The 25,439-nt window shown below is 41.8% G+C and overlaps 2 protein-coding genes across 2 annotated transcripts; both read left to right on the top strand.

Moving 5' to 3' along the window:
• Positions 1 to 246: 246 nt before the first annotated feature.
• LOC122762555 (adhesion G-protein coupled receptor G6-like) lies at positions 247 to 12,021 on the top strand (the record flags this gene model as incomplete). The annotated part of the gene is made up of 13 exons (XM_044017767.1): positions 247 to 455; positions 574 to 720; positions 801 to 917; positions 1,459 to 1,504; positions 1,617 to 1,723; positions 2,088 to 2,215; positions 4,424 to 4,692; positions 6,350 to 6,449; positions 6,529 to 6,679; positions 6,877 to 7,009; positions 7,091 to 7,192; positions 7,491 to 7,646; positions 9,482 to 12,021. Coding segments are annotated over 13 exons (1,871 nt in total), but the record flags the coding sequence as incomplete, so codon positions are not given.
• A 5,409-nt stretch (positions 12,022 to 17,430) lies between these two features.
• si:ch211-202p1.5 (uncharacterized protein LOC103909337 homolog) lies at positions 17,431 to 25,370 on the top strand. The gene is made up of 4 exons (XM_044017768.1): positions 17,431 to 17,557; positions 18,556 to 18,718; positions 22,682 to 22,801; positions 24,545 to 25,370. The coding sequence occupies exons 1-4, from the start codon at positions 17,497 to 17,499 to the stop codon at positions 24,648 to 24,650; spliced, it is 450 nt and encodes a 149-aa protein (XP_043873703.1). The 5' UTR covers positions 17,431 to 17,496; the 3' UTR covers positions 24,651 to 25,370.
• Positions 25,371 to 25,439: the final 69 nt, after the last annotated feature.

The raw sequence follows: 25,439 nt of genomic DNA, 5'->3' as shown, positions 1-25,439 counted from the left end.
TACTGCGTTGTACTGTGTTCTTCTGTGTTGTACTGCGTTCTTCTGTGTTGTACTGTGTTCTTTTTTGTTGTACTGTGTTGTACTGTGTTCTGCTGCGTTCTACTGTGTTCTTCTGTGTTCTACTGTGTTCTGCTGCATTGTACTGTGTTCTTCTGTGTTCTACTGCATTCTGCTGCAATCTACTGTGTTATACTGTCTGCTTTATTGTATCATCAGTGATGTTCTTCAGTCATTGAAGAACCTGAGAAGATGTTTTCGGGGTTCTAACTTGTGCGTCTCGGTTCCTCAGAGCTCTGAAGACGGTGGATGAACTCGCTCAGAAGGTGGAATTCAATGGTCCGTCCATCAGCATCACTTCCAGACATCTAGCTTTAGGGATTTCAACATTTAACACCACCGTGTTCAATGGCACGTCCTTCAGTGCCCTCATACCCACCAACACCACCAACCCTAAGGTAAAGCTGGTCACATGTGTGTCCTCCACAGGTCTAAGGACTTTTTTACCAGGTTCAATGTTGAAGAAACAAGAACCTCCTTCTTCTTCTTCTTCTTCTTCTTCTTCTTCTTCCTTAGGTTGTCTTTGAGTCGGAGAGTGTTGACCCTGTGGCTCAGGTCAGACTTCCTGCCTCTCTGCTGTCCAGCGTCTCTCTCACTGAGTCCAACAGAGCAGTTCTGTCCAGGATCAACTTCATGTTCTTCAAAAAGACCAGTCTCTTCCAGGTCAGTGTTCCGGTCTCATGACTGAACAGAAGCATCTTCATCATTGGTGAGCTTGACGTGTTTGTTTGCGATGTTTCTAGCGGGAGCAGGACGGTCGGTCTTTGAACAGCTATGTTGTAGCGAGCAGTGTGGGGAACTTGTCCATCAGTGACCTGAAGGATCCTGTGGAGATTGAGATTGTGCACCTGTCAGAGCAGGTGAGCAGAAACAGCACATATTATATTTTTACTCTGTGCTTTAATAAAAAAAACTGAGCTGTGATTCAGTCCTGCTGCGTCAGATTTACCTGACAACACCTGAACTCAACACTAAGAGGGACAGTTTGGGTTTGGACATGATTGTTCCTGAGGACACCAGGAAAAAACCCACAGATTTTACATCTACGTCACATGAGCACATCTTTATCTCACTGTTATTCAGACATTTGTAAATCACTCGCTCTCCCACACCAAAGTCCACAGAGAAAATCAATCGTTTTCAAGAGCTGTTGATCCACTGCTGCCTCCATCACGAAGTTCAAATGTCTTGTTTTGTAACTTCAGTGTTTTAAATCCAACGTTCAGATTAACATCAGTGACCACACAGCAGAGGCAGCAGAGGAGCAGCAGCTAAAATCACTGATTTTCTCTGTGGACTTTGGTGTGGGAGAGTGTCTGTGAGAGCGTCTGTGGAGTCATTTGTTAATCATGCTGATTATGATTGTTTATTAATCATGTTAAATGTAATGTTTCCTCTCAGCTCACTCTGAATCCAGTGTGTATGTTCTGGGACTTCTCTCTCAACAGTAAGTGTGTTGTTACTGTTCTTTAAAAAAGAAGGAATTATTCATTGAAATCAACAATGTGTTTTATGACGAGAGCTCATCACTGTCATGTAATACACGGTGATGTCACTAGATGGAGCTGGTGGCTGGAACGCAGACGGCTGCAGCGTGTCTGAACAGTCGAGCAGCAACAAAACCGTGTGTCTGTGCGATCACATGACACACTTTGGCATCCTTATGGTACGACTGTGTGTGTGTGTATGATTTCACATAAATATTTTATATTTGAATATTTACACGTCTTTTTTTTCTTTAACGTTTAACACTATTTTGTTGTCAAATAACTTTATAGCATTTATGTGTGATTTAGGTTTTTGTTCTTAATATGTTCTAGCAATATTCAATCATCAATATCAAAAACACAAAAACGTGATTACTAGGTTTAATTTGAATAAAGACCATGTGAGTTTTGTTGTTTCAGTTCAACTGAATTTTTATGTTGATTCATGTAATGTGGATTTGTTAAGTGATAACAACATTTACACAGTTAAACAAATACATGAAAGTCTCATGTTACTATGTTTCTCGCTGTCGCCCCCTGCAGGACATATCTGGTGTCTCAGCTCACATCGATTCAAAGAACAACAAGATTCTGACTTTCATCACATACATTGGCTGCGGCGTCTCCGCCATCTTCTCCGCCGCTACACTGCTCACATATGTCGCCTTCGAGTGAGTCTCACATGTTCTTCGTACATTCATTCGGTCAGTCAGTCAGTCAGTCAGTCAGTCTTTCCATATTCAAGAGAGAAAATCACATGTGGCAAATTAAAAAACAACATTCATATATACATACAGCATATACAGTATATATATATATGTGTGTATATAGACATACACTGCCTGGCCCAAAAAAAAGTCGCCACCTGGATTTAACTAAGCGAACAGGTAAGTGGTTGCTGCAGTTGATCAGGTCTAGGTTCAGTAACATCATGTGCCCAAAGAATGAGGTCATGCATTTTTTTCTTCCCTGATGACATGGGCATATTCCAAGATGACAATGACAGGATTCATCAGGCTCAAACTGTGAAAGAGTGGTTCAGGGAGCATGAGACATCATTTTCACCACAGAGTCCAGACCTGAACCCCATTGAGAATCTTTGGGATGTGCTGGAGAAGGCTTTGCTCAGTGGCTCGACTCTCCCATCATCAATACAAGATCTTGGTGAAAAATCAATGCAACACTGGACGGAAATAAATCTTGTACATTACAGTAGCTTATGGAAACAATGCCACAGTGAATGAGTGAGTAATCAAAGCTATAGGCGCTCCAACCATGTGACCCTTTTTTTGGGTGGCAACTTCTTTTTTTGGCCAGGCAGTGAATTAAAATATCAACAAATTATGACTTAGATAGATTTAGCGTAGAGTTAGTGTGAGTTAGCATAGAGTTAGTGTGAGTTAGCGTAGAGTTAGTGTGAGTTAGCATAGAGTTAGTGTGAGTTAGCGTAGAGTTAGTGTGAGTTAGCGTAGAGTTAGTGTGAGTTAGCGTAGAGTTAGTGTGAGTTAGCGTAGAGTTCCGGTCCAGCCTACATCTGGTACAAAACCTACACCCCAGCCCGCCCACTCGGCAAACCGGCTTGCTGCCCCCTCACTGAGAGGATTGCAGAGGCATTCGCCGAACTCAGGACTGTTTGCTGTCCTAGCTCCATATTGATGGAACGAGCTCCCCATCGACATCCGGACAATGTAATGTAATGTTCAAGTCCATGTAATGGACAACAGAAAGCCTCCACATCTTCCTCAGCCGACGAAAAACACATTTCTTTCGACTCTACCTTGACTAAGTGCTTACTTGTACATCGCACTTATGACGAGCACTTTATACTTTATAGTTTGGCTTACTCGAAGTACTCACTTACTTCTAGCTCTTGTTTGCACCTAAATGTTGAAATGCTCTTATCATAAGTCGCTTTGGATAAAAGCGTCTGCTGAAATCAATAAATGACATGGAATGTCATTTAGCAGACATGGAACATGGAATGTCATTAGTAGTGATGAGAAGTTCGACTCTTCTTACTGACTCTTTTGGATCTTTTACTCTTGGACAGTAAATTGAACTAATCTTTTTTTGAGTCATTTCGTTCATTTCGTTCATTTTTACAGCGGTTGGCGCTGCATCCCTCTTGTGGGCGTTGTAAAAAAAGACCGCGGTTCTCAAACCCTTAACATGGTTTTCTTCAGGTGACAAAGTATAATAAACAAAATGCCATATGCAATTCAAACCATATGAAACCCTAGGAAAGCAAATACACACTTCAATAAAGTGACTTGTGTCCTGTATCCTCTCTGTCATTGTTGTTTAACAGCACGACAGTGACTAGGTAGCTGTCACATGACCTGAGGACGGACGCTCGCTCAGTTGAGTGAATCCTGAACTAATCATTTCTGTTTCCTTTCCTGCTGAGCTTATGCAGCTGTCTGCCATGTGGCGAAGGAAGGTACTGCATGAAAATGAACGAATCACTCACTGAGATGACTCATTACTCCCGAGTCATATAAAAGATTAGTTCATTTTGAACGAAACGTTCACTAATGACACATCACTAGTCATTAGCTTAGAGTTAGCGTAGAGTTAGCGTAGAGTTAGTGTAGAGTTAGCTTAGAGTTAGTGTAGGCTTAGCGTGGAGTTAGTGTAGAGTTAGCTTATAGTTAGTGTAGAGTTAGCTTAGAGTTAGTTTAGAGTTAGTGTAGGCTTAACGTGGAGTTAGTGCAGCGTTAGCTTAGAGTTAGTGTAGAGCTACCTAAGAGTTAGTGTAGAGTTTGCGTGGAGTTAGTGTAGAGCTAGCATTCTGATGAGTGGGAGGAGCTCAGTGGAGTGAGTGGGAGGTTTGTCCACACAAACTCCGGTTCAGAATTTTTTTTTCTTTCATTTTCCAGAAAAATCCGCCGTGACTATCCGTCAAAGATCCTGATGAACCTCAGCTCGTCGCTGCTCTTCCTCAACATGACCTTCCTGCTCGACGGTTGGTTGGCCGCTCTGGACGCTCCCTGGCTCTGCGTGTCCGTGGCCGTCTTCCTGCACTACTTCCTGCTCACCACCTTCACCTGGATGGGTCTGGAGTCCATCCACATGTACATCGCTCTGGTCAAAGTCTTCAACACCTACATTCGCAGATACATCCTGAAGTTCTGCGTCGTGGGCTGGGGTGAGAGGTCAACACAGAACTTCATCAAAATAAGAGAAATTCTACTTTTGTACAGTGGTGGTGGTTCAATTGTAATTAATCATAACATTTGATTTGTTATATTTTTTATTACATTTAAAAATACATATATGTATTTATATAGTACATACATATATGTATATGTTTATAAACTTTGGTCCTCTACCAGAGGTCTGGGAGCTTGAGGGTTCTGCACAGTATCTTGGCTGTTCCTAGGACTGCCCTCTCCTGAACAGAGATCTCAGATGTGGTTCTGGAGTCACTTGGAGCCCCTAGTGTTCCGGTCACCACTGGGACCTCAGTTGCTTTTACTCTCTCGCGCTTCTCTCAGCCCTTGGAATTTCTCAGGCTTCTTATGTTCCTTCTTCTTGATGTTGCTGTCACTTGGGATTGCCACGTCTATTACTACTGCTCTCTTCTGCTGCTTATCAACTACTATGTCCGTTTGGATAGGTTTGTCTGTCTGGATCTGGAAGTCCCATAGGATCTTGGCCCTGTCATTATCAATCACCTTTGCAGGTGTCTTCCATCGTGATCCTGCGACCTCCAGTCCAACCTCGGTGCAGATGTTCCCATACACTTGTCCAGCCAATTGCTTGTGGTGTTCCATGTATGTCTTCCCATCCAGCATCCAACACCCTGCTGTGATGAGCTGAACTGAACTGTCTCAGGGGCATCTTTGCATGGTCTACACTTACTACCAATTCCTTCCTGGGCTCTGCTCATGTATTGAACTATGTGCCAATTCATCTTCACAGCAATGATGCCTGATAGAAGCTTCCATGTTGTGCAGGTTATAGGTCAGTAGTTGGATGGTACTGCTCCCTTCTGGGGGTCCTTCATGATGAGGACTGTCCGGCCTTTGGTCAACCATTCTGGGTGGGTCCCAGACAGCAGCATTTGGTTCATTTGTGCTGCTAGGCGTTCATGGAGAGTAGCTGCTGACCAGCTCTTCATTGTGGACACTCTATCTTGGACGTCTGCCGTTGTGATCTTAACTGAGTCTTGTTCTGGAATGTTGCTGTGGTCTGCTTTCAGATCTGCCGACCACTTGGCATTGGTGTTATGTGATGCTTCTTTTTCCAATATACTCTTCCAGTATTGCTCAGGCTCAGTCCTAGTGGTCTAGGGTCTTACTGCCTTGCTACTGAGAGTAGACCCTGGAGCTTGCTGTATTTCTTAGCTCTTTCTTTACCACACCTCTTTCCTTGTTGTCTTGATTTTAGCCTCTAGCCTTCTTCTCCATGAAAGGTATTGCTCCTTATTGTTTTTCAGTTTGTAACCAAGCTTCTCAAGGACCACTGATGCTGCTGTGTATTTGAACTTATTGGTCTCAGTGATGTCAATATTTGCGATTGTTAGCAGTACCTTGTTACTTAGCCTACTTAGGTTGCATTGTTTCCTCAACACCTGATGCAGACCTTGTTGACCCAGGTGACGTCCGAGCTGATATTGCTCGATAATTTGCGGTTGCACTCATGTTCGAGGTGTAGGCATATAGCATGAAGGGCGACAAATGATATTTTAGTTTTCTTTAAGAAAAAAGATTCTGATTCATTGTTGTGAATGAAAGTGACATCATCAGTATGCATCGTCATGGTAACTGAATTGTTGATGTGTTGGTTGTGGTTTTTTGCAGGTCTTCCTGCCGTGGTGGTGGGAATCGTGGTCGCGGTGGACAAAAATTCGTACGGGCTGCAGGAGTACGGCAGAGTGGAGGCGGGGGAGGGGTCCGAGTTGTGAGTGTTGGATGTGACAAAGACATTATCCTCACTGTGTCCTCACTGTGTCCTCACCGTGTCCTCACTGTGTCCTCAGCTGCTGGATCAAGAACCAGGTGGTCTTCTACGTCACCTGCGTCGGTTACTTCTGTGTGGTTTTCCTGCTCAACGTGGCCATGTTCGTGGTGGTGATGCTGCAGATCTGCGGCCGCAACGGTAAACGCAGCAACCGCTCGCTGCGAGAGGAGGTGAGACGGCAATGTATGAAAATAGCTGAGTCATCACCTTCACAACATGTGTTTAAATAGGTGCTGTGTGTAACAGCAGTAAAACCTGCAGCTTCTGTAAATGACTTAAGTACATACTTAAGTATGACTTTAAAGTTCTTTGGGTTCTTTGTAACTGGTTCCAGTTACTGTTGGTTTACATTGTGTTTCTGATGCAGATTCTGAGAAACCTGCGCAGCGTCATCAGCCTCACTTTCCTGCTCGGGATGACGTGGGGCTTCGCTCTGTTTGCCTGGGGCCCCGTCAGCCTCGCCTTCATGTACCTGTTCTCCATCTTCAACTCGCTGCAAGGTATGTACACGTACACGCCAGTGACACGAGGAGCTCATGTGTTCTTGCTTCTTTGTCTTCACTGTCCTCTGTCTCCTTCAGGTCTCTTCATCTTCATCTTCCACTGCGCCATGAAGGAAAATGTCCAGAAGCAGTGGAGGAGATACCTGTGCTGTGGACGCTTCAGGCTGTCAGACAACTCAGGTATCTGTCCGTCTCTCACCTTTTTTGAATATTTTTTTTCCCATGAAATATTGTCATTTTTTTCAAGTGAAAGCAACAACCTTCTGCTGAGAATATTAGATTATATTAGATTAGATTATCTGAATGTTGTGTTCTGTGTCACTGACGTCACTTTCAATTCTGATGACATCATCCTGCAGAGGTCAAAAGCTCAGGGACAGAGATGAGAGTCGATCAATTAGCATGTGTTGATTGATTATTGTTGTGTTATTGTGTGTGTGTCTGTGCGTGTGTGTGTGTGTGTGTGTGTGTGTTACAGACTGGAGTAAGACGGCGACCAACAACACAAAGAAAGTGAGCTCAGACAACCTGGGCAAGTCTCTGTCGTCCAGCTCGTTCAGCTCCAGCACAGCAAACTGGACGTCAAAGGCTAAAGCTACACTTAACCCATTCACCAAACGACACAGTAACACAGGTGAGACACACACACACAAAATCCCTGAACAGGAACTGCTCACTTTGTCATGACAGGTCACTTCCTCTAGAATCACTGCAGGAGGTCAAAGGTTAACAACATGTTTGTCACTGTGACTCATTTCCTGTCATGAGACGTTCACTGTGTGTATCTACCTGTGTTTGGTAAACAGAAAGCTCCTCCCACCAATAGCAGCAGAGCGGAGGACTGTCACAGGTAAAGCGAGAGCTGATTGGCTGAATGACTTCCTGCTGCTTCTGCTGTGACTTTCCCCAAAATGCTTGTTGGGCGATAAAATGACCTCTGACCTCTGATGCTTTGTTTCGATTGGACACTTTGCCACTGGACATTTTGGGGACAGCAGCCACTGCGTGTGTTGTGATTGGCCAGTCGTTGTGATGTCATTAGTTCACCTTGTTCTCAGCCTGGGTGACTGTGAGAGGGAGGGTTTACTCAGCTCCACCCCCCACCCCCAGAGTGGTCCAGGCTGTAGAAACAAGCACGCCTCAGCAGATCCACGCTAACACGTGTTTGACACTGTGACACATTAACTTTTACTTTTACAGTAACAGTTACTTTTACAGTAACCGTTACTTTTACAGTTACAGTAACAGTTAGTTACATTTACAGTAACCGTTACTTTTACAGTTACAGTAACAGTAACATTAATAGTTACTTTTACAGTTACAGTAACAGTTAGTTACTTTTACAGTAACAGTTACTTTTACAGTTACAGTAACATTAACAGTTACATTTACAGTAACAGTTACATTTACAATTACATTTACAGTAACAGTTAGTTACATTTACAGTAACATTAACAGTTACATTTACAGTAACAGTTACATTTACAATTACATTTACAGTAACAGTTAGTTACATTTACAATTACAATTACATTTACAGTAACAGTTAGTTACATTTACAGTAACATTAACAGTTACTTTTACAGCAACATTAACAGTCACAATAACAGTTAGTTAGATTTACAGTAACAGTTACATTTACACTTACAGTTACATATACAGTAACAATTACATTTACAGTTATGGTTACATTTACAGTAACAGTTATTTACATTTACAGTAACGGTTATATTTACAGTTACAGTTAGTTACAGTTACCTTTACAGTAACTGAGGCGGTGTGATGTAACTTCTGCTCTGTCACTGAAGGTCGTCAGTGTTTGACCTCAGCAGCTGTTTGATGACCTTTATTTCCCTCCTAACGTTTGTAAACGTTTGTTGTCACTTCCTGTTTAACTGATTAATGATAACAGTAACACGTTTAGTCATCATCTACACTTAAAGTAACAATGTTGACGGTTTTTCATTTATTGTTACTCTGACCTTTTGACCCAATTTACTTTTATTGTATGTTTTGTTTTTTTGTATTTTTTCGACAGTATTTTATTGTTTTATTTATCTTGGATGTAAAGCACTTTTTTGTTTTTAAAGTGCTTTATAAATAAAGTTGGCTTGCATTGTAAAATATTTCAAAACTGTTGAGTAAGTCATGACACTTGTGTGATCATCGATGTTGCGTTCTGTCGCTGTAACTCATCGTCAGCTCCTTCTTCTTCAGCTGTTCATTTTCACTTTACGTTACCATGCCACTAGTGCCCCCACCTGGAGTCATCAGGTACTGATTGAGTAGTAAAATAAAGAAGATTGTTGCTGCTGGAATACTGTTGATCATATTTTTGAAATCTTCATGAACTTGACATTTTATAAACAATGTCACTCGTCAGTGATTTGTATGTAAACACGTTCAGCTCAGACTAACTTTGTGTCGTTAATCCTTGTGTTTTTGTCTTTCTTTGCTTCCTGGATGCAGATAAAAGTTACTCCAACCAGACCAGCCCTAAGTGTGTCTCCTCGTCCTCGTCCTCCTCAGACATGGAGCCGTCCTCGTCCTCGTCCTCCATCCTCCCTGTCAGCCAGATGATTGACAAGGTGAAAGGTTACTGCTCCACACGTTCTGACAATTTCTACAAGAACATCATCATGTCCGACAGCTTTGCCCACAGCACCAGGTTCTAGAACTGTCCTCAAGGGTTCTGGGTCCTGGAACTGCTCAGTTGTTCTCAGTGACAGAGGGAGCTTTAATTAAATTTCACAAAACAAAGGACAACAGCGGGATCTGACCCGACTTCTCTGTGAAACCACCGCCAGTGCTAAAGAACCACCCAGGTTCTAGAGCAGAATCATTCAGGCTCTAGAACAATCAGCAACATTCTAGTACCTAAAGAATCACCCAGCTTGTAGAACAGAACCACACAGGCTCCAGAACAATCAAGAACATTGTAGAACTCCTCATGAGTCTCAGCCACACAAGCGTTGTAGAACATTTACCAAGGCCCATCCAAAGGTTCTATGTAATTGAACATGTTCAAACTTTCTGAGCCTCCCGCAATTGTAGAACCTCTTCAAGAGTTTGAGAACTCCCCCTGTTCTTAGTCAGAATGGAGGATTCCACCCTCCAACATTCCAGAAACCTCCAACAACATTGTGAATTTGTGTGTGATGGAATGTGTGAGAAAGTTCTGAAAGACTCAACAACGTTCTAGAGTCCTGGAGAAGAACATTCAGAACATTCCAGTGTGTGAAGGAACACATTAGAACTGTTACTCTGTGGAACCTCCAACGCTTTTGAGCACAACTCATCGCAACAGAGGACTACAACAGTCTAGGACCCTCTAGAACATTCTAGAATCCTGCTTGTGATAGAACACATGAGAACACGTTAGAAGTCTCTTAGAGTCCCTAAGTCCTCTGGAACCTCTTGAAGCAGCCAAGAATGTTTTGGATCTGTGTTTCTGTCATTCAAGAACCTCAAGTTAAAATAAACGTTTGTCAGAGCAGTTTGCTACTGTCATAATCTGCTGACTCACCTTCATCACAGTCACAGAATAATGTCTGTGAAAGGTCAGAGGAACCTGACGTGCTCGTGTGTGTGCTCAGTTCTGGACTCGGTTCTGGACTCAGTGCAGGTCAGAGTTTCAATGATGATGATGACGTGTGGAAAAAGTCGATCCAGAAACAAAGCTGAGACTGTGCAGATGTTCCTCAGTGGAATGTGAGGAACGTGGAAACATCAGAACCTCGCGTTTGGCTCAGAACCTCCTTCATGTCACCTGTGGATGAACGGATGAATCTTGGATGAATTTTCTGTGATTTTTCAGCTTCTTAAATGTGAATATTTTCTGTTTTCTTTGCTCCATAAAAACAAAGAAATCATTCAAACATCATCATTTTGTGTTTGTGGACAAAAACGAGACGTTTGAGAACGTCGTCATTTCAGAGTTTGACAAACACTGATCAATATTTTCTGAACAAACAACTGATCGATTAATGGAGAAAAGAAAAGACAGATGAATGGATGAATAAGAGCTTTTAGTAAGGACATTGTTAAAGTGGTCATGTGACTGTGATGATGTGTTCATGAACAGGATTTCAAACGTGACGCTGTCATACTTCATGGATTCCTACGTTTGTCATCATCTGTGTTAGTTCATGTGAACACAAGTGAAAGAAAATAACCCTTTCATTTCGTCCTACGGTTCAGTGTTTTTTTCCGCGACGTTAATCAGTGTGAGATATGAGTTAAACAAACGTCCATGTTTGTCTTCAGTTTTCTCGTTTCCATGGCGACGGATGAACGCGTTGATTGTCGCTCAGAGATGAAGGACGAATGAAAGCGGAGATTTATAACAATTCTACTAAAGCAGATGTGAAAGCAGCAAAAGTCCATTTTATTGTAATTCTTTAGATTAAATCACACTCGCCGTAACTGAAGTTTTCCACGTGTTTGTGGTTCAGGCGTTGCTAAGCACATGCTAACAGTTAGCAGCTGGCAGGCGTGTAACTATGATAACAATGTAACGTTTTCATGAGTTCAATCTACTGCGGCCATTTTGGTTTTCTTCCATTTTCTTTGTTTAAAAACATTTGTGTGTAATCTGTAATCTACACACACACACACACACACACGGGACAGCAATGTAAAAAAAAAAGTACATTTCACAGGAAATGATCCAGTTTTATTTCCTGTTTCAACTCACAGAAGCTAAGCTAAGCTAGGGGACGGACGCTGTTCACACACAGGTGTGTGTGTGAACATGTAAACATGTTTTTGTGTGGTTGTAAAAGTAATCTGATTACTTGTGTGTTTCCTCTCTTACTTAATTTAAACATTTCTGCAGTAACTGATGAATATACACGACCTTGTCTGTCTATGTTGTTTGCTACATGTATTATTATTATTATTATTATTGTTGTTGTTGTTGTTGTTATTACAATGTTGTTGTTGTTGTTGTTTGGATGGTGATGTTCACTGTAGCATCTCAACATTAAAGGGAAATGAAAGACCTGAAATGTGAAGGATTAATTGAAGTCTCTGATCTCTGCGTCACATGATCACGTCTGTATGTCACTGTGTGAACACATGAATATCTGATATCTATATCAGTGGGGGCGGTAACCTCAGATATCGCCCCCACTGATATAGATATTGTGTCACTTCCTGTGCTTCCACTGGTGTTACGCTGTGTGTCTCCTGCGCTCTTCTACTGGAACGATCAGTAATACTAGTACTAAGACGAATACTTTCACCCGCTACTTTTGCGTAAACTCTATTGTTTACGTAGATCACGTACAGTGTTTCTTTCTTTGCTAGCGTAAAGTTAGCTTAGCAGCGATGGCTTCTCTCTCTCCCTCTCCTTCCCCTGCTCTCTCCTGTGTTGTGTGCCACATGTTTAGTTACTCCTCTGCCTCCTTTAGTGATAAAAGTACTTGTAAATGTAGCTTGCTGGCTAGGGTGGAGGCGAGGCTTAGTGAAGTAGAAACTCGGCTCCGCACCATAGAAGCTAAATCAGTTAGCCAGTCCCCTCTAGTCGGTGCGGACCACATAGCATTAGCTCCCCCAGCAGCTCCCGTGCAGCCGGGAGACAAACAGGGCAGCTGGGTGACTGTCCGCAGTAAGAGGCGTAGTGTTAAGCCTAAGAGTCCTGTCCACCACCAACCTGTTCACACCTCAAACAAGTTTTCCCCTCTCAGCACCACACAGACTGAGAAACCAACTCTGGTAATTGGTGACTCCATCCTGAGGAACGTGAAAATAGCGACGCCAGCGACCACAGTCAGGTGTTTTCCCGGGGCCAGAGCGGGCGACATAGAGTCTTATCTGAAACTGCTGGCTACAGATAATCGTAAATTCAGTAAAGTTATTATTCACGTCGGTAGTAATGACACCCGATTACGCCAATCGGAGGTCACTAAAGTTAATGTTAAGTCTGTGTGTAGGTATGCACAATCTATGTCTGACAACGTAATCTTCTCTGGTCCTTTGCCCAATGTAACCAGTGATGACATGTATAGCCGCATGTCGTCATTCAATCGCTGGCTGTCGAGGTGGTGTCCAGAAAACAACATTGGGTTTTTAGATAACTGGCAAAATTTCTGGGGGAAACCTGGTCTCATGAGGAGAGACGGCGTCCATCCCACTTTGGATGGAGCAGCTCTCTTATCTAGCAGCTTAGGGCATTTTATTAGAAACCCATGACAATCCAGAGGTGAGACCAGGACACAGAGTTGCAGTCTTTCATGCTTCTCTGTGCTTCTTTTCGAGCAGTCACCTATTAAAAACCCCATAGAGACTGTGTCTGCCCCTCGACCTACTAAAGTAAAAACTAAAGTAAATAAAGTAAATAAATCAATAACAAACAGAAGAGGAGTTAGACATTCTAACTTAATAAAGATTAATACCAACAATAATATAGAGTCAAATAATACCACTTTCAAATGTGGACTATTAAATATAAGGTCTCTCTCCTCAAAATCTGTTTTAATAAATGATCTCATTTCTGACAATTGTATTGATTTATTCTGTGTAACTGAAACTTGGTTACATGAAGACGATTACGTTAGTCTAAATGAGTTAACTCCACCCACTCATGCTAATACCCATATTCCTAGAAGCTCAGGCCGAGGAGGAGGAGTAGCAGCCATTTTTAATACTAGATTATTAATCAATCCCAAGCCCAAACCAGGATATTCATCATTTGAAAGCCTTATTCTTAATCTATCTTATCCTAGTTGTAAATCACAGAAACCAATTATGATAGTCACAGTTTATCGTCCACCTGCACCTTATTCAGAGTTTCTATCAGAGTTCTCTGAGTTCTTATCTGAGTTGGTGCTTAAAACAGATCAAATCATAATTGTAGGATATTTCAACATCCATGTAGATGTTGACCATGATAGTCTTAGCTGCGCATTTAACTCGCTGTTGGAATCAATAGGTTTTATTCAACACGTTAATAAACCAACTCATTGCCTTAATCACACCCTCGACCTTGTTTTAACTTATGGTATTGATATTGATAACTTAAACATAGTTCCTCAAAACCCTCTCCTTACTGATCATTATTTACTCACATTTAACTGTTCAATAATGAACTACAATAACATAAATAAGAAATACTGTCTGATAATAATATGAATACATTCAAAGAGACAGTGCAACCTTTATTTAACTCGGTGCCATATGTCAGTACATCTGAAGGTACCTTTTGTGATTTTACTCCCGCCCTCATAGATAACCTTGTTGATAGTACAGCAGCCTCACTGCGTACTACATTAGATCGTGTTGCCCCTCTGAAAAAGAAAGTGGTGAATCAGATGAGATGAGCACCATGGTTTAACTCTATATTAACTCAAATTAATCTATCCTTATTAACTGGATATGTGCCCCAAACGTTTAAAATAGCAGTTATTAAACCCCTTCTAAAAAAAGCGACCCTTGACCCAGATATTTTAGCTAATTACCGACCTATATCTAATCTTCCCTTTGTCTCTAAAATCTTAGAAAAGGCTGTTGCTAATCAATGATGTGAATATTTGCGCATTAATGGCCTGTTTGAAGATTTTCAGTCAGGTTTTAGATTAAACCATAGCACAGAAACAGCACTAGTTAAAGTTAGTAACTCAGATAATGGTCTAGTTTCTTTACTTGTCCTGTTAGATCTTAGTGCTGCATTTGACACCATTGATCATGATATTCTACTGCAGAGATTGGAGCAGACTCTTGGTATCACAGGTGCTGCCCTCTGCTGGTTTAAATCATACTATCTGATAGATTCCAGTTTGTTCATGTTAATGATAAAGCCTCACTACAAACACAAGTTAATTGTGGAGTTCCACAAGGCTCAGTGCTTGGGCCTATACTTTTTACCTTATATATGCTTCCTCTAGGGAACATTATTAGGAAGCACAACATACACTTTCATTGTTATGCAGATGACACACAGCTATATTTATCAATGAGGCCGGATGAAATAAATCAGGTTGTTCAACTCCAGGAATGTCTCAGAGACATTAAGTCCTGGATGACCTGTAACTTTCTACTTTTAAACTTTTATACTCGGCCCTAAACACCTCAGAGAAAAACTTTCTGATCACATTGTCACTTTAGATGACATCACCTTGGCTTCCAGTTCCACTGTGAGGAACCTTGGAGTTACTTTTGACCAGGAAATGTCTTTTGATTCACACATAAAACTCATTTCCAGAACAGCCTTCTTCCACCTGCGGAACATTATGAACATTAGAAACATTCTGTCTTTACAGGACGCTCAAAAACTAGTTCATGCTTTTGTTACATCTAGATTAGATTACTGTAACTCCTTATTATCAGGATGTTCTAACAAGTCTGTTAGAACCCTTCAGTTCATTCAAAATGCTGCAGCACGAGTTCTGACAGGAACTAGAAAGAGAGACCATATAACTCCAGTGTTAGCTTCTCTACACTGGCTCCACCCACAGTTTAGAATTCAATTTAAAATCCTCCTCCTCACGTACAAAGCACTTAATGGTCACACCCCTTCATACCTGAAAGACCTAGTCTTACCTTATCACCCTAATAGACCACTTAGGTCACAAAATACAGGTTTACTTGTGGTTCCCAGAGTCTGTAAGAGTAGAATGGGAGGCAGAGCCTTCAGTTACCAGGCTCCTCCTCTCCTGTGGAACCAGCTTCCAATGACAGTTCGGGAGGCGGAGCCTCTCTCTGTATTTAAAGTTAAACTTAAAACTTTCCTTTTTGATAAAGCTTATAGTTAGAGCTGGTTCAGGGAAACCTAAACCATCTCTTAGTTCTGCTGCTATAGAACTAAACTGCTGGGGGATTTTCCTGTGGTACACGCACATTCACTCTCTCACACAGACAACTTCAGACAAACAGTCTGAAGTGCTTCTGACTGGAGTGAACACATGATTTCAGGCTCAAGGGTGAAAAAAGAAGAAAAATGAAGCTGTGACAAGACAGAACACACACACAGGTGGGGAACCTATGCTAAGTTAATTACTCGCCTGGGAGCTAATGCTAAGCTAACTATCGTCAGGTGTTTGAAAGAAGTCTCAAAAATAAGTGACTTTTGTTTTGACAACATGAACCTTTTAATATTTAAGAAGCTGAAAAGTTGTTTTTGTTCAAAAACAAAAGGATGAACTGATAATTGTAGATTCATTTGGATGAATGGATTAATATTTTCATACCTAGACTTACATCTAATTTGATTTAAAGAAAGATAAACTAAGTTGTGTTAAATATGTTCTTATAAGTCTTAAATGAGTGAAAGTATGTTCCACGCTGTGACGTTCACTTCCTCCAGATCCGTTTCACAAGATCCGCTCCAGTGTTTTTCGGGGAAACCCGGAGAAGAGCAGCTGCTGCGTGTTGTGTGTCTGTGTCCCACGTGATTGGATTGTCCTCGTTAATGTGGACCGCAGTGGTCTCCCCTCACTCAGACTGTTTCCCTCTAAACCAGGACCAGAAAAGATCAGAAGAGCCAACAGGAACGCGACGGAACGCGACGGAACGCGACGGAACACAACGCCACCTCCACAGGAAACCACTTTGACTTTGTTCCAGATGATCTCAAAAAGAGACGACGACAGCTATTTCTAAACCACTCACTCTCCCCCCCACACACACACACACACACACACACACACACACACACACACACACTGTTCCACACCAAAGTCCACAGAGAAAATCATAGGAGCTGCTGGTCCTCTGCTGCCTCGTGTGGTCAGTTTGTGTCACTGACGTCAATCTGAACACTGAAGTGACAAAATAATACGTTTGAATTTAGTGATGGAGGCAGCAGTGTGTGTGTGTGTATTAACTAATGTTGTGGGGACCTAAAACTGTTTACACAGTCACATTATGGGGACTTGTCTTCCTTGTGGGGACAAAAAAACAAGTCCCCACAACGTAAATGACTATATTTTAAGTGAAGATATGTTTTAAGGTTAGGTTGAGGTTAGAATTAGGATTAGGCCAGTAGTAATTGTGGTTAAGGTTAGAGTAAGTCTCCAGGAAATGAATGTAAGTCAATGCAATGTCCCCTCAAGTCATGAATGTCCAACGTGTGTGTGTGTGTGTGTGTGTGGTCAGTTATCTGTCTCACAATGAAATAAAGAAAACAACAAATGTAAACAATATTCTTCTTCCTCTCCAATTTGTGTGTAGCAGTACTACAGCGCCACACACAGGCCTGACATATGTACTGCAGTATTTATCATGGTTTTGTGCAGATGAAGATGACAAAAAAAAAGGTGTTTATTTTTCTGTTTGTGAGAGAGAGAGAGGCAGAGACTCCTCCTCCTCCTCCTCCTCCTCCTCCTCCTCCTCCTCAGTGTCTTCAGCTCCTGTGACCTGAACACATCACATGTGACCTTCAGGAGCCTTTTCTTCTTCTGGAACATTGAGTTTCTTGAGGATCTTTTTTTTATTTTCTCTTGTTGTTGTAAACATCGTTGTGGTTGTTAACGACTGCTGTGATTATGGGATGGACTCATGTTTGTGTCGTAGCTGCGTTGCTAATGTTGTTTCATCAGTGTGAAGGTAAATCACTCACTCACTCACACTCACTTTTGTGATTTTTTGTTTTCCCACATTGTGGTGTTATGGGCGTGTCCAAGACAGGAAGTGACTTAACTGACATTTACACAAGTTTATTCTGTTTAAAATTCATTCATCTGTGGATTATTTCAAAATAAAATACTGATCAGTGTTTGTCAATCCTGATCAATATTCCTGTCCTCAAAAGTCTTGTCTCTAAACGTCTCCCTCAAACATCTCGTTCCTGTCCTCAAATGTTTCGTTCCTGTCCTCAAATGTCTCATTCCTTTCCTCAAACGTCTCACCCCTGTCCTCTAACGTCTCGTTCTTGTCCTCTAACGTCTCGTTCTTGACTGAAAACGTTTAGTTCCTGTCCTCAAACGTTTAGTTCCTGTCCTCAAACGTCTCACTCCTGTCCTCAAATGTCTCGTTCCTGTCCTCAAACGTCTCGCTGAGTCGTCGATGATGTGGACACAAAATGACCACACAAGGCAGCAGAGAACCAGCGGCTCCTGTGGACTTTGGTGTGGGAACTTCTGCTTACCAGTGAGATAAAGACGTGATCATGTGGCGTAGATAGCTTGGATTTTATGACAAAAGTTCTTTGCTCAGTGGATAAAATTATTTCTTTAACAAGTGGAATCATCGTTAAATGGTTTTTGTGTGTGTGGATTTTCTCTGGGTTCTCCTGGGATTCTCCTCGGGTTCCCCGGGTTCCCAAGGTTCTCCCACAGTCCAAAAAACAAGTGGACACTGTAAAGTGACCGCAGGTGTGAGAGTGGACGGTTGACCTGTCCACGGTGTGACCCCGTCTTTGGCCCTATGTCAGCTGAGATTGGCACAGCGCCCCTTGTGGCCCTCATGTGGAGGATAAAGCTGAGACAGATGATTGTTCACAGTTAAATCTGCTCACTGACACCTGAACTTAGCTCCACCCCCTGATGATTCACATTATTACTTCAGACACAAACGTCTCCTCTTCCTCCTGTTTTTTTTCCCAGCTTCCTCTGTTTCCATGACAGGCTTCACTGTGGACGAGGGCCCCCTGGTGCAGCTCGTCCAAGAGGCCCACCGGCGAGAGAAGCGCTGCTCGTGTGAGAACCAGAAAGACAAGGAGTGCATTTTTTTCTGCCACATCGGCATCGTGTGGGTGGACACGCCGGGGTGAGTTCTACATCGCCCCCCACAGTCAGACACATGCTTACAAACACACTTATTGCTCTCATTGTTTTTTAAAGGCGACATAGACCGGAAGCTCCAATTAACGCTGCGTTTGTGTGTGTATCTGCGTCATTACCTCGTTTATGAAACTCTAAAGTTTCAGAACAAACAGTTCAACCACTGCTGAGAAAATAGGGTTTTATTGTTTTCCTGGGCTCTGCGAAGCAGATCGGCACTTCCGTATGTTGATGATGTCATCAGTATACTTCACCACTCCTCTCACCACCGTAGCGCCTCCTGGTGCGGGCACTAGTCCGGGCACATCCGGTTGCGTACATTCAACCGCAGAAGAAGAACTACTCTCGTTGTAGCTGCTGAGATGCAGAGCATCCACCGTGCCAGAGGGGGAGCTGTGTATCTGAGAGCTGGCCTATCTATTACGTCACTTCCAGGTACCTGGCCAATCACAGGACAGTAGGAAAGCTCTCGTTGGCTGGCCAATCACAACACAGTCCACGTTCTGGGGGTGTGGTTTTGGTCTGAAACAGCACGGCTGACAAGAGTGTCAGTGAGGAGATATTTTGTTCGGCTCGTTTGCAGCGATTAGGAGGTTTTTAACCATGAAAACAAGTTAATATATGTAAGTAGACCTCCATAACTAACATATATGTGTGGCCATGAAAACAAGTTAATATATGTAAGTAGACCTCCATAACTAACATATATGTGACCATGAAAACAAGTTAATATATGTAAGTAGACCTCATAACTAACATATATGTGACCATGAAAACAAGTAATATATGTAAGTAGACCGTAACTAACATATGTATGTGACCATGAAAACAAGTTAATATATGTAAGTAGACCTCCATAACTAACATATATGTGACCATGAAAACAAGTTAATATATGTAAGTAGACCTCCATAACTAACATATATGTGACCATGAAAACAAGTTAATATATGTAAGTAGACCTCATAACTAACATATATATGTGACCATGAAAACAAGTTACTATATGTAAGTAGACCTCCATAACTAACATATATGTGACCATGAAAACAAGTTAATATATGTAAGTAGACCTCCATAACTAATATATATGTGACCATGAAAACAAGTTAATATATGTAAGTAGACCTCCATAACTAACATATATGTGACCATGAAAACAAGTTAATATATGTAAGTAGACCTCCATAACTAACATATATGTGACCATGAAAACAAGTTAATATATGTAAGTAGACCTCCATAACTAACATATATTTGTGACCATGAAAACAAGTTAATATATGTAAGTAGACCTCCATAACTAACATATATGTAAGTAGACCTCCATAACTAACATATATGTGACCATGAAAACAAGTTAATATATGTAAGTAGACCATAACTAACATATATGTGACCATGAAAACAAGTTAATATATGTAAGTAGACCTCCATAACTAACATATATGTGACCATGAAAACAAGTTAATATATGTAAGTAGACCTCCATAACTAACATATATGTGACCATGAAAACAAGTCAATATATGTAAGTAGACCGTAACTAACATATGTATGTGACCATGAAAACAAGTTAATATATGTAAGTAGACCTCCATAACTAACATATATGTGACCATGAAAACAATTTAATATATGTAAGTAGACCTCCATAACTAACATGTATGTGTCATACAAGCATACGATGTCACCTTTAACTCTTTTTAGCTCCGCCCCCACCCAGAAGTCAGCCATTTTGGAAAGACATTTTAGCATTTGAACAAACTCGTCCAATCCTGTCCTTCTGTTGTCCACATGTTACTGGAGGATTTTCTCTGTGCTGAAGGGCGTGATATCTCATGTCTCAGTTTGTCTTCAGATTTGCAGAAAAACAATTTTAAAATCCATTTTTTTCTTTATTTAAGTCACGATATTTTAGTCATGCTACGATATTATTGCAATATTTACACTGCCTGGCCAAAAAAAGGAGTTGCCACCTAAAAAAAGGGTCACATGGTTGGAGCGCCTTTAGCTTTGATTACTCACTCATTCACTGTGGCATTGTTTCCATAAGCTACTGTAATGTACAAGATTTATTTCCGTCCAGTGTTGCATTGATTTTTCACCAAGATCTTGTATTGATGATGGGAGAGACAGGCCACTGAGCAAAGCCTTCTCCAGCACATCCCAAAGATTCTCAAAGGGGTTAAGGTCTGGACTCTGTGGTGAAAATGATGTCTCATGCTCCCTGAACCACTCTTTCACAACTTGAGCCTGATGAATCCTGTCATTGTCATCTTGGAATATGCCCATGTCATCAGGGAAGAAAAAAATGCATTGATGGAATAATCTGGTCATTCATTATATTCGATATTATTGCGATGTTTAGAATCTACTGACTCTAATGATTCACTTTCACCCAAAACAACCTCTTTACAAGTCAGACGTTTGTGTCGCATTAAAAAAAAAACACACACACCACAGTTTCACGCAGCCGTGATATGATGACTCCGCCCACACAGAGGAGGAGCTATAGTGATGGAAAACCAGACCAAACCGTGCCATGTCACACGAGTCGTCAAGTTAACTCTTCACTGTCAGACTAAAGTTTGGGACGTGATTAGTGAAACTGAAATAGCTTCCAGTGATGATGAGTTCAGTCTAAACATAGCCGTGTGGTGAACTTCCTGCCTTCATCGTAAAGACGCTTTAACGGTGCTGCTGTTGCCCACGGTGATTAAGTGTAACCACTGAACCCTGTGGGCCACGTCCGGCTCAACCCACTGAACCACCGCAATCCTACTTCACTCCATTTGGAAAGATTTGGGAACTCTAAGCAGGAATTCATGACTTTTTCTTCTAATAATGACTTCCTGCAGTGAGATGAGGAATGCTGCCCTCTACAGTTCAAAGTTCACCAGTTTTTTTGGGTTATATTTAATAATGTTTTAGAAACGATTGTGTCACGTGACAAAAGTTGACGAGTAATGATGAGTAAACAGACTTTTGGTCAGGGTTGAGGTCAGGGGGTCTTCAACCTGTAGCTCTGTGTTGCTGTGGAGATGACGACGCAAATAAAAGTCAAACGTGACGTTAAAAAATAACTTCATACACGATATTATCTTCACTTTAAAGGTCAAAGTTCACATGATGACAGGATGGTTAACCCCACAGGGAGAGCATGTCAAAATTGACCTTGACAAACGTCCTTCATGTTTTATGGAATTCAACTCTTCACCTCAGCATCGTCTTTTCTCTCACGTAGAATTTTCCAGAATTCTTTTCCAGAGGTTAAGTAAAGGATTTGGACAGGATTAAAGATTAAGGATTGAGGTGGAGCCATAATTCATCATGTCATATAAATCAATGAAAGGAAGAGACGAGACTCCAGAGGGACAACACCTGTCCTGTCTCACTGTCTCCACACTCATCTGTCTCCTTTGCTTTGTCTCCAGTGAGTCAGTGAAGGCAACAGGAGAGCAGGGAGGGAAATAAATAACCCGAGGGTCGCGGAGGCTTCACCATCATCATCATCATGATGGAAGCCAGATGTTCTGTACGCAGCGTCTCAGCGTCCACGTACATCTGCAGACACTTTTCTCTGTGGTCTCATTAAGACACTGCATCCACAGCTGGAGTCCACCTGAGAGGACAGAGAGGCGTCATGTGACTCTGCTCTTAACAAACATAAACATGAGCAGCGTCCACACGTTTGTCATGTGACCATTCATGTACAATACTCATGTGCTCACCATGACTGATAAACAAGAGATTAGAATTAACACTGAAGAGGTACAACAGCTAACAGTTAGCAGCTAACTTAGCTTAGTTGTTAGTAGTTCAAACTGTTACCAGGTCAGTGTCGCTGGTATGAGTGGCAGCCATCTTGGAATCCTATGCCAGGATTTGTGTGAGACGTCAGCTGTGAGCGAAAAGATGTGTAACCGCTGACGTCTGGTTCTTCCAGTCACGTGGTTCCGTACGGATTTGGATCAGTGAGATTCAGGAGGGAACTGGAGCGCTGCCTCTGTGCGAACACACGGGACCACGAGTGTGTGAGATTCTGCTCAGTCCACACGCTAATGCAGTAAGAACACAAACACACACAGAAGAATACACAAAGAACACACACATGAACACAGAAGAACAAACACGTGAACACAGAAGAACAAACTTGTGAACACAGAAGAACCCACACGTGAAAACACACGTGAACACAGAAGAACAAACACGTGAACACACTAGTGAACACAGAAGAACAAACACATGAACACAGAAAAACACACACATGAACACAGAAGAACAAACTTGTGAACACAGAAGAACACACACGTGAACACAGAAGAACAAACATGTGAACACACTAGTGAACACAGAAGAACAAACTTGAACACAGAAGAACACACGTGAACACAGGAGAACAAACACATGAAACACTAGTGAACACAGAAGAACAAACACATGAACACAGAAGAACACACACATGAACACAGAAGAACACACACATGAACACAGAAGAGCAAACACATGGACACAGAGGAACACGCGTGAACACAGAAGAACACGGAACACAGAAGAACACACATGAACACAGAAGAGCAAACACATGGACAAAGAAGAACACACGTGAAAACACACGTGAACACAGAAGAACAAACACGTGAACACAAACAGAAGAACAAACACATGAACACAGAAGAGCAAACACATGGACACAGAAGAACACACACGTGAAAACACACGTGAACACAGAAGAACACGTGAACACACTAGTGAACACAGAAGAACAAACACATGAACACAGAAAAACACACACATGAACACAGAAGAACAAACTTGTGAACACAGAAGAACACACAAAGAACAAACATACACACAGAAGAACAAGAACACAGAACAAACACAACACAGAAGAACAAACACGAACACGAACACACATGAACACAGAAGAACAAACACATGGACACAGAAGAACACACACATGAACACAGAAGAACACACATGAACACAGAAGAACATGAACACAGAAGAACACATGTGAACACAGAAGAACAAACACATGAACACAGAAGAACACACATGTGAACACAGAAGAACAAACTTGTGAACACAGAAGAACAAACACATGAACACAGAAGAACAGCGTGAACACAGAAGAACACATGTGAACACAGAAGAACAAACACATGAACACAGAAGAACACACATGTGAACACAGAACACACACACATGAACACAGAAGAACAAACACATGAACACATGAACACAGAAGAACACACATGAACACAGAAGAACACACACATGAACACAGAAGAACAAACACGTGAACACAGAAGAACACACACGTGAACACACACCTGAACTCACATGAACACAGAAGAACACACACGGAACAAACATGTGAACACAGAAGAACACACACGGAACACAGAAGAACACACACATGAACACAGAAGAACACATGAACACAGAAGAACACATGTGAACACACACCTGAACTCACAGAAGAACACACACGGAACACAGAAGAACAAACACATGAACACAGAAGAACAAACACGGAACACAGAAGAACACACACGTGAACACAGAAGAACACACATGAACACACACATATGAAGACAGAAGAACAAACACGGAACACAGAACACACATGACACACATATGAAGACAGAAGAACAAACAAACACAAGAAGAACACACACATGAATACAGAAGAACACACATGAACACACACATGAACACAGAAGAACACACGTGAACACACACATATGAAGACAGAAGAACAAACACGTGAACATATAATAATTCTCGGTGTGTTTTTTGTCAGAGGAGAAAACTTGGCAGTGAAGCAGACGACAGAAATGCGACTGCAGAGACGCAGAGGTGCATTCTGGGAGAAGAGGAGCCGTCACACACTCAGAAAACTGACCTGAGAGACAGGAGGACAGGACGTGGACAGGTGGATGCTCCCGTCCACCTGCTGCTCTGATGCCACTCTGGACTGTGTTTATGTAAATATATCCAATCAGTTCGTCTTTTTCAGGCGGTGGGCGGAGCTCAATCCTCCACCAGGGACTGTGACTCAAGATGGCTGATGTCTCTACACGTCCTGTGGCCAGCTGTCAGTCATGATGCTCCGCCCATTAAAGAAATCAATAACTTGATAAAACTTCGCATTAACTTTTATATTTCGTTTTCGTCCTTGTCCCACCTGCTGACATAGAGGGGGCGTGGCTTATGATACTTTCCCTTTGTGATCGCGATTCAAATGCGATTCAAACGTAAATCTATGACAATGTTATTTTACCGTGACTTGAGGATAAATAATAACAATAAACTCATGTAACAACTTCATGTTGTATCTTCTCTAAAGGTTTCAATCTAAGGATTAAAATGTCTTAAATTTACACACACACACACACAGTTTCTGTGTAATCTTAGATTACAGACATCAGGCTGTTCACCTGTTCACATTAACTAATCTAAAAAAAATGCAGGAAAAATGACTTGAAATATTAAAGAATGATCGATATTGTGAGGACATTTCTGTGGACGTCCTCTCTAATCTCTGCTGATTGAGGACATGTTGACAGTCTATTAGACGAGTATCTGGCACCATCTAGTGGACCAGATTCAAGACGCGTTGTTGTCATTTCCACATTAAACAGCAAATGCGAACGGAAGTGTGTTTCTCTCAGCTCTGTTTTTCTGCCAATAAAGAA

Source organism: Solea senegalensis, unplaced genomic scaffold (assembly GCF_019176455.1).
Source record: "Solea senegalensis isolate Sse05_10M unplaced genomic scaffold, IFAPA_SoseM_1 scf7180000015796, whole genome shotgun sequence".
Lineage (NCBI taxonomy): Eukaryota > Metazoa > Chordata > Actinopteri > Pleuronectiformes > Soleidae > Solea > Solea senegalensis.
This window is presented reverse-complemented; position numbering and strand designations above follow the sequence as displayed.

Coding starts and splice junctions, on each gene's coding strand:
- si:ch211-202p1.5 (XM_044017768.1), top strand. CDS start 17,497: ATGGGATGGACTCATGTTTGTGTCGTAGCTGCGTTGCTAATGTTGTTT. Junction 18,719..22,681: donor GTGTGGGTGGACACGCCGGG/GTGAGTTCTACA, acceptor TGGTTCTTCCAG/TCACGTGGTTCCGTACGGAT. Junction 22,802..24,544: donor TCAGTCCACACGCTAATGCA/GTAAGAACACAA, acceptor GTTTTTTGTCAG/AGGAGAAAACTTGGCAGTGA.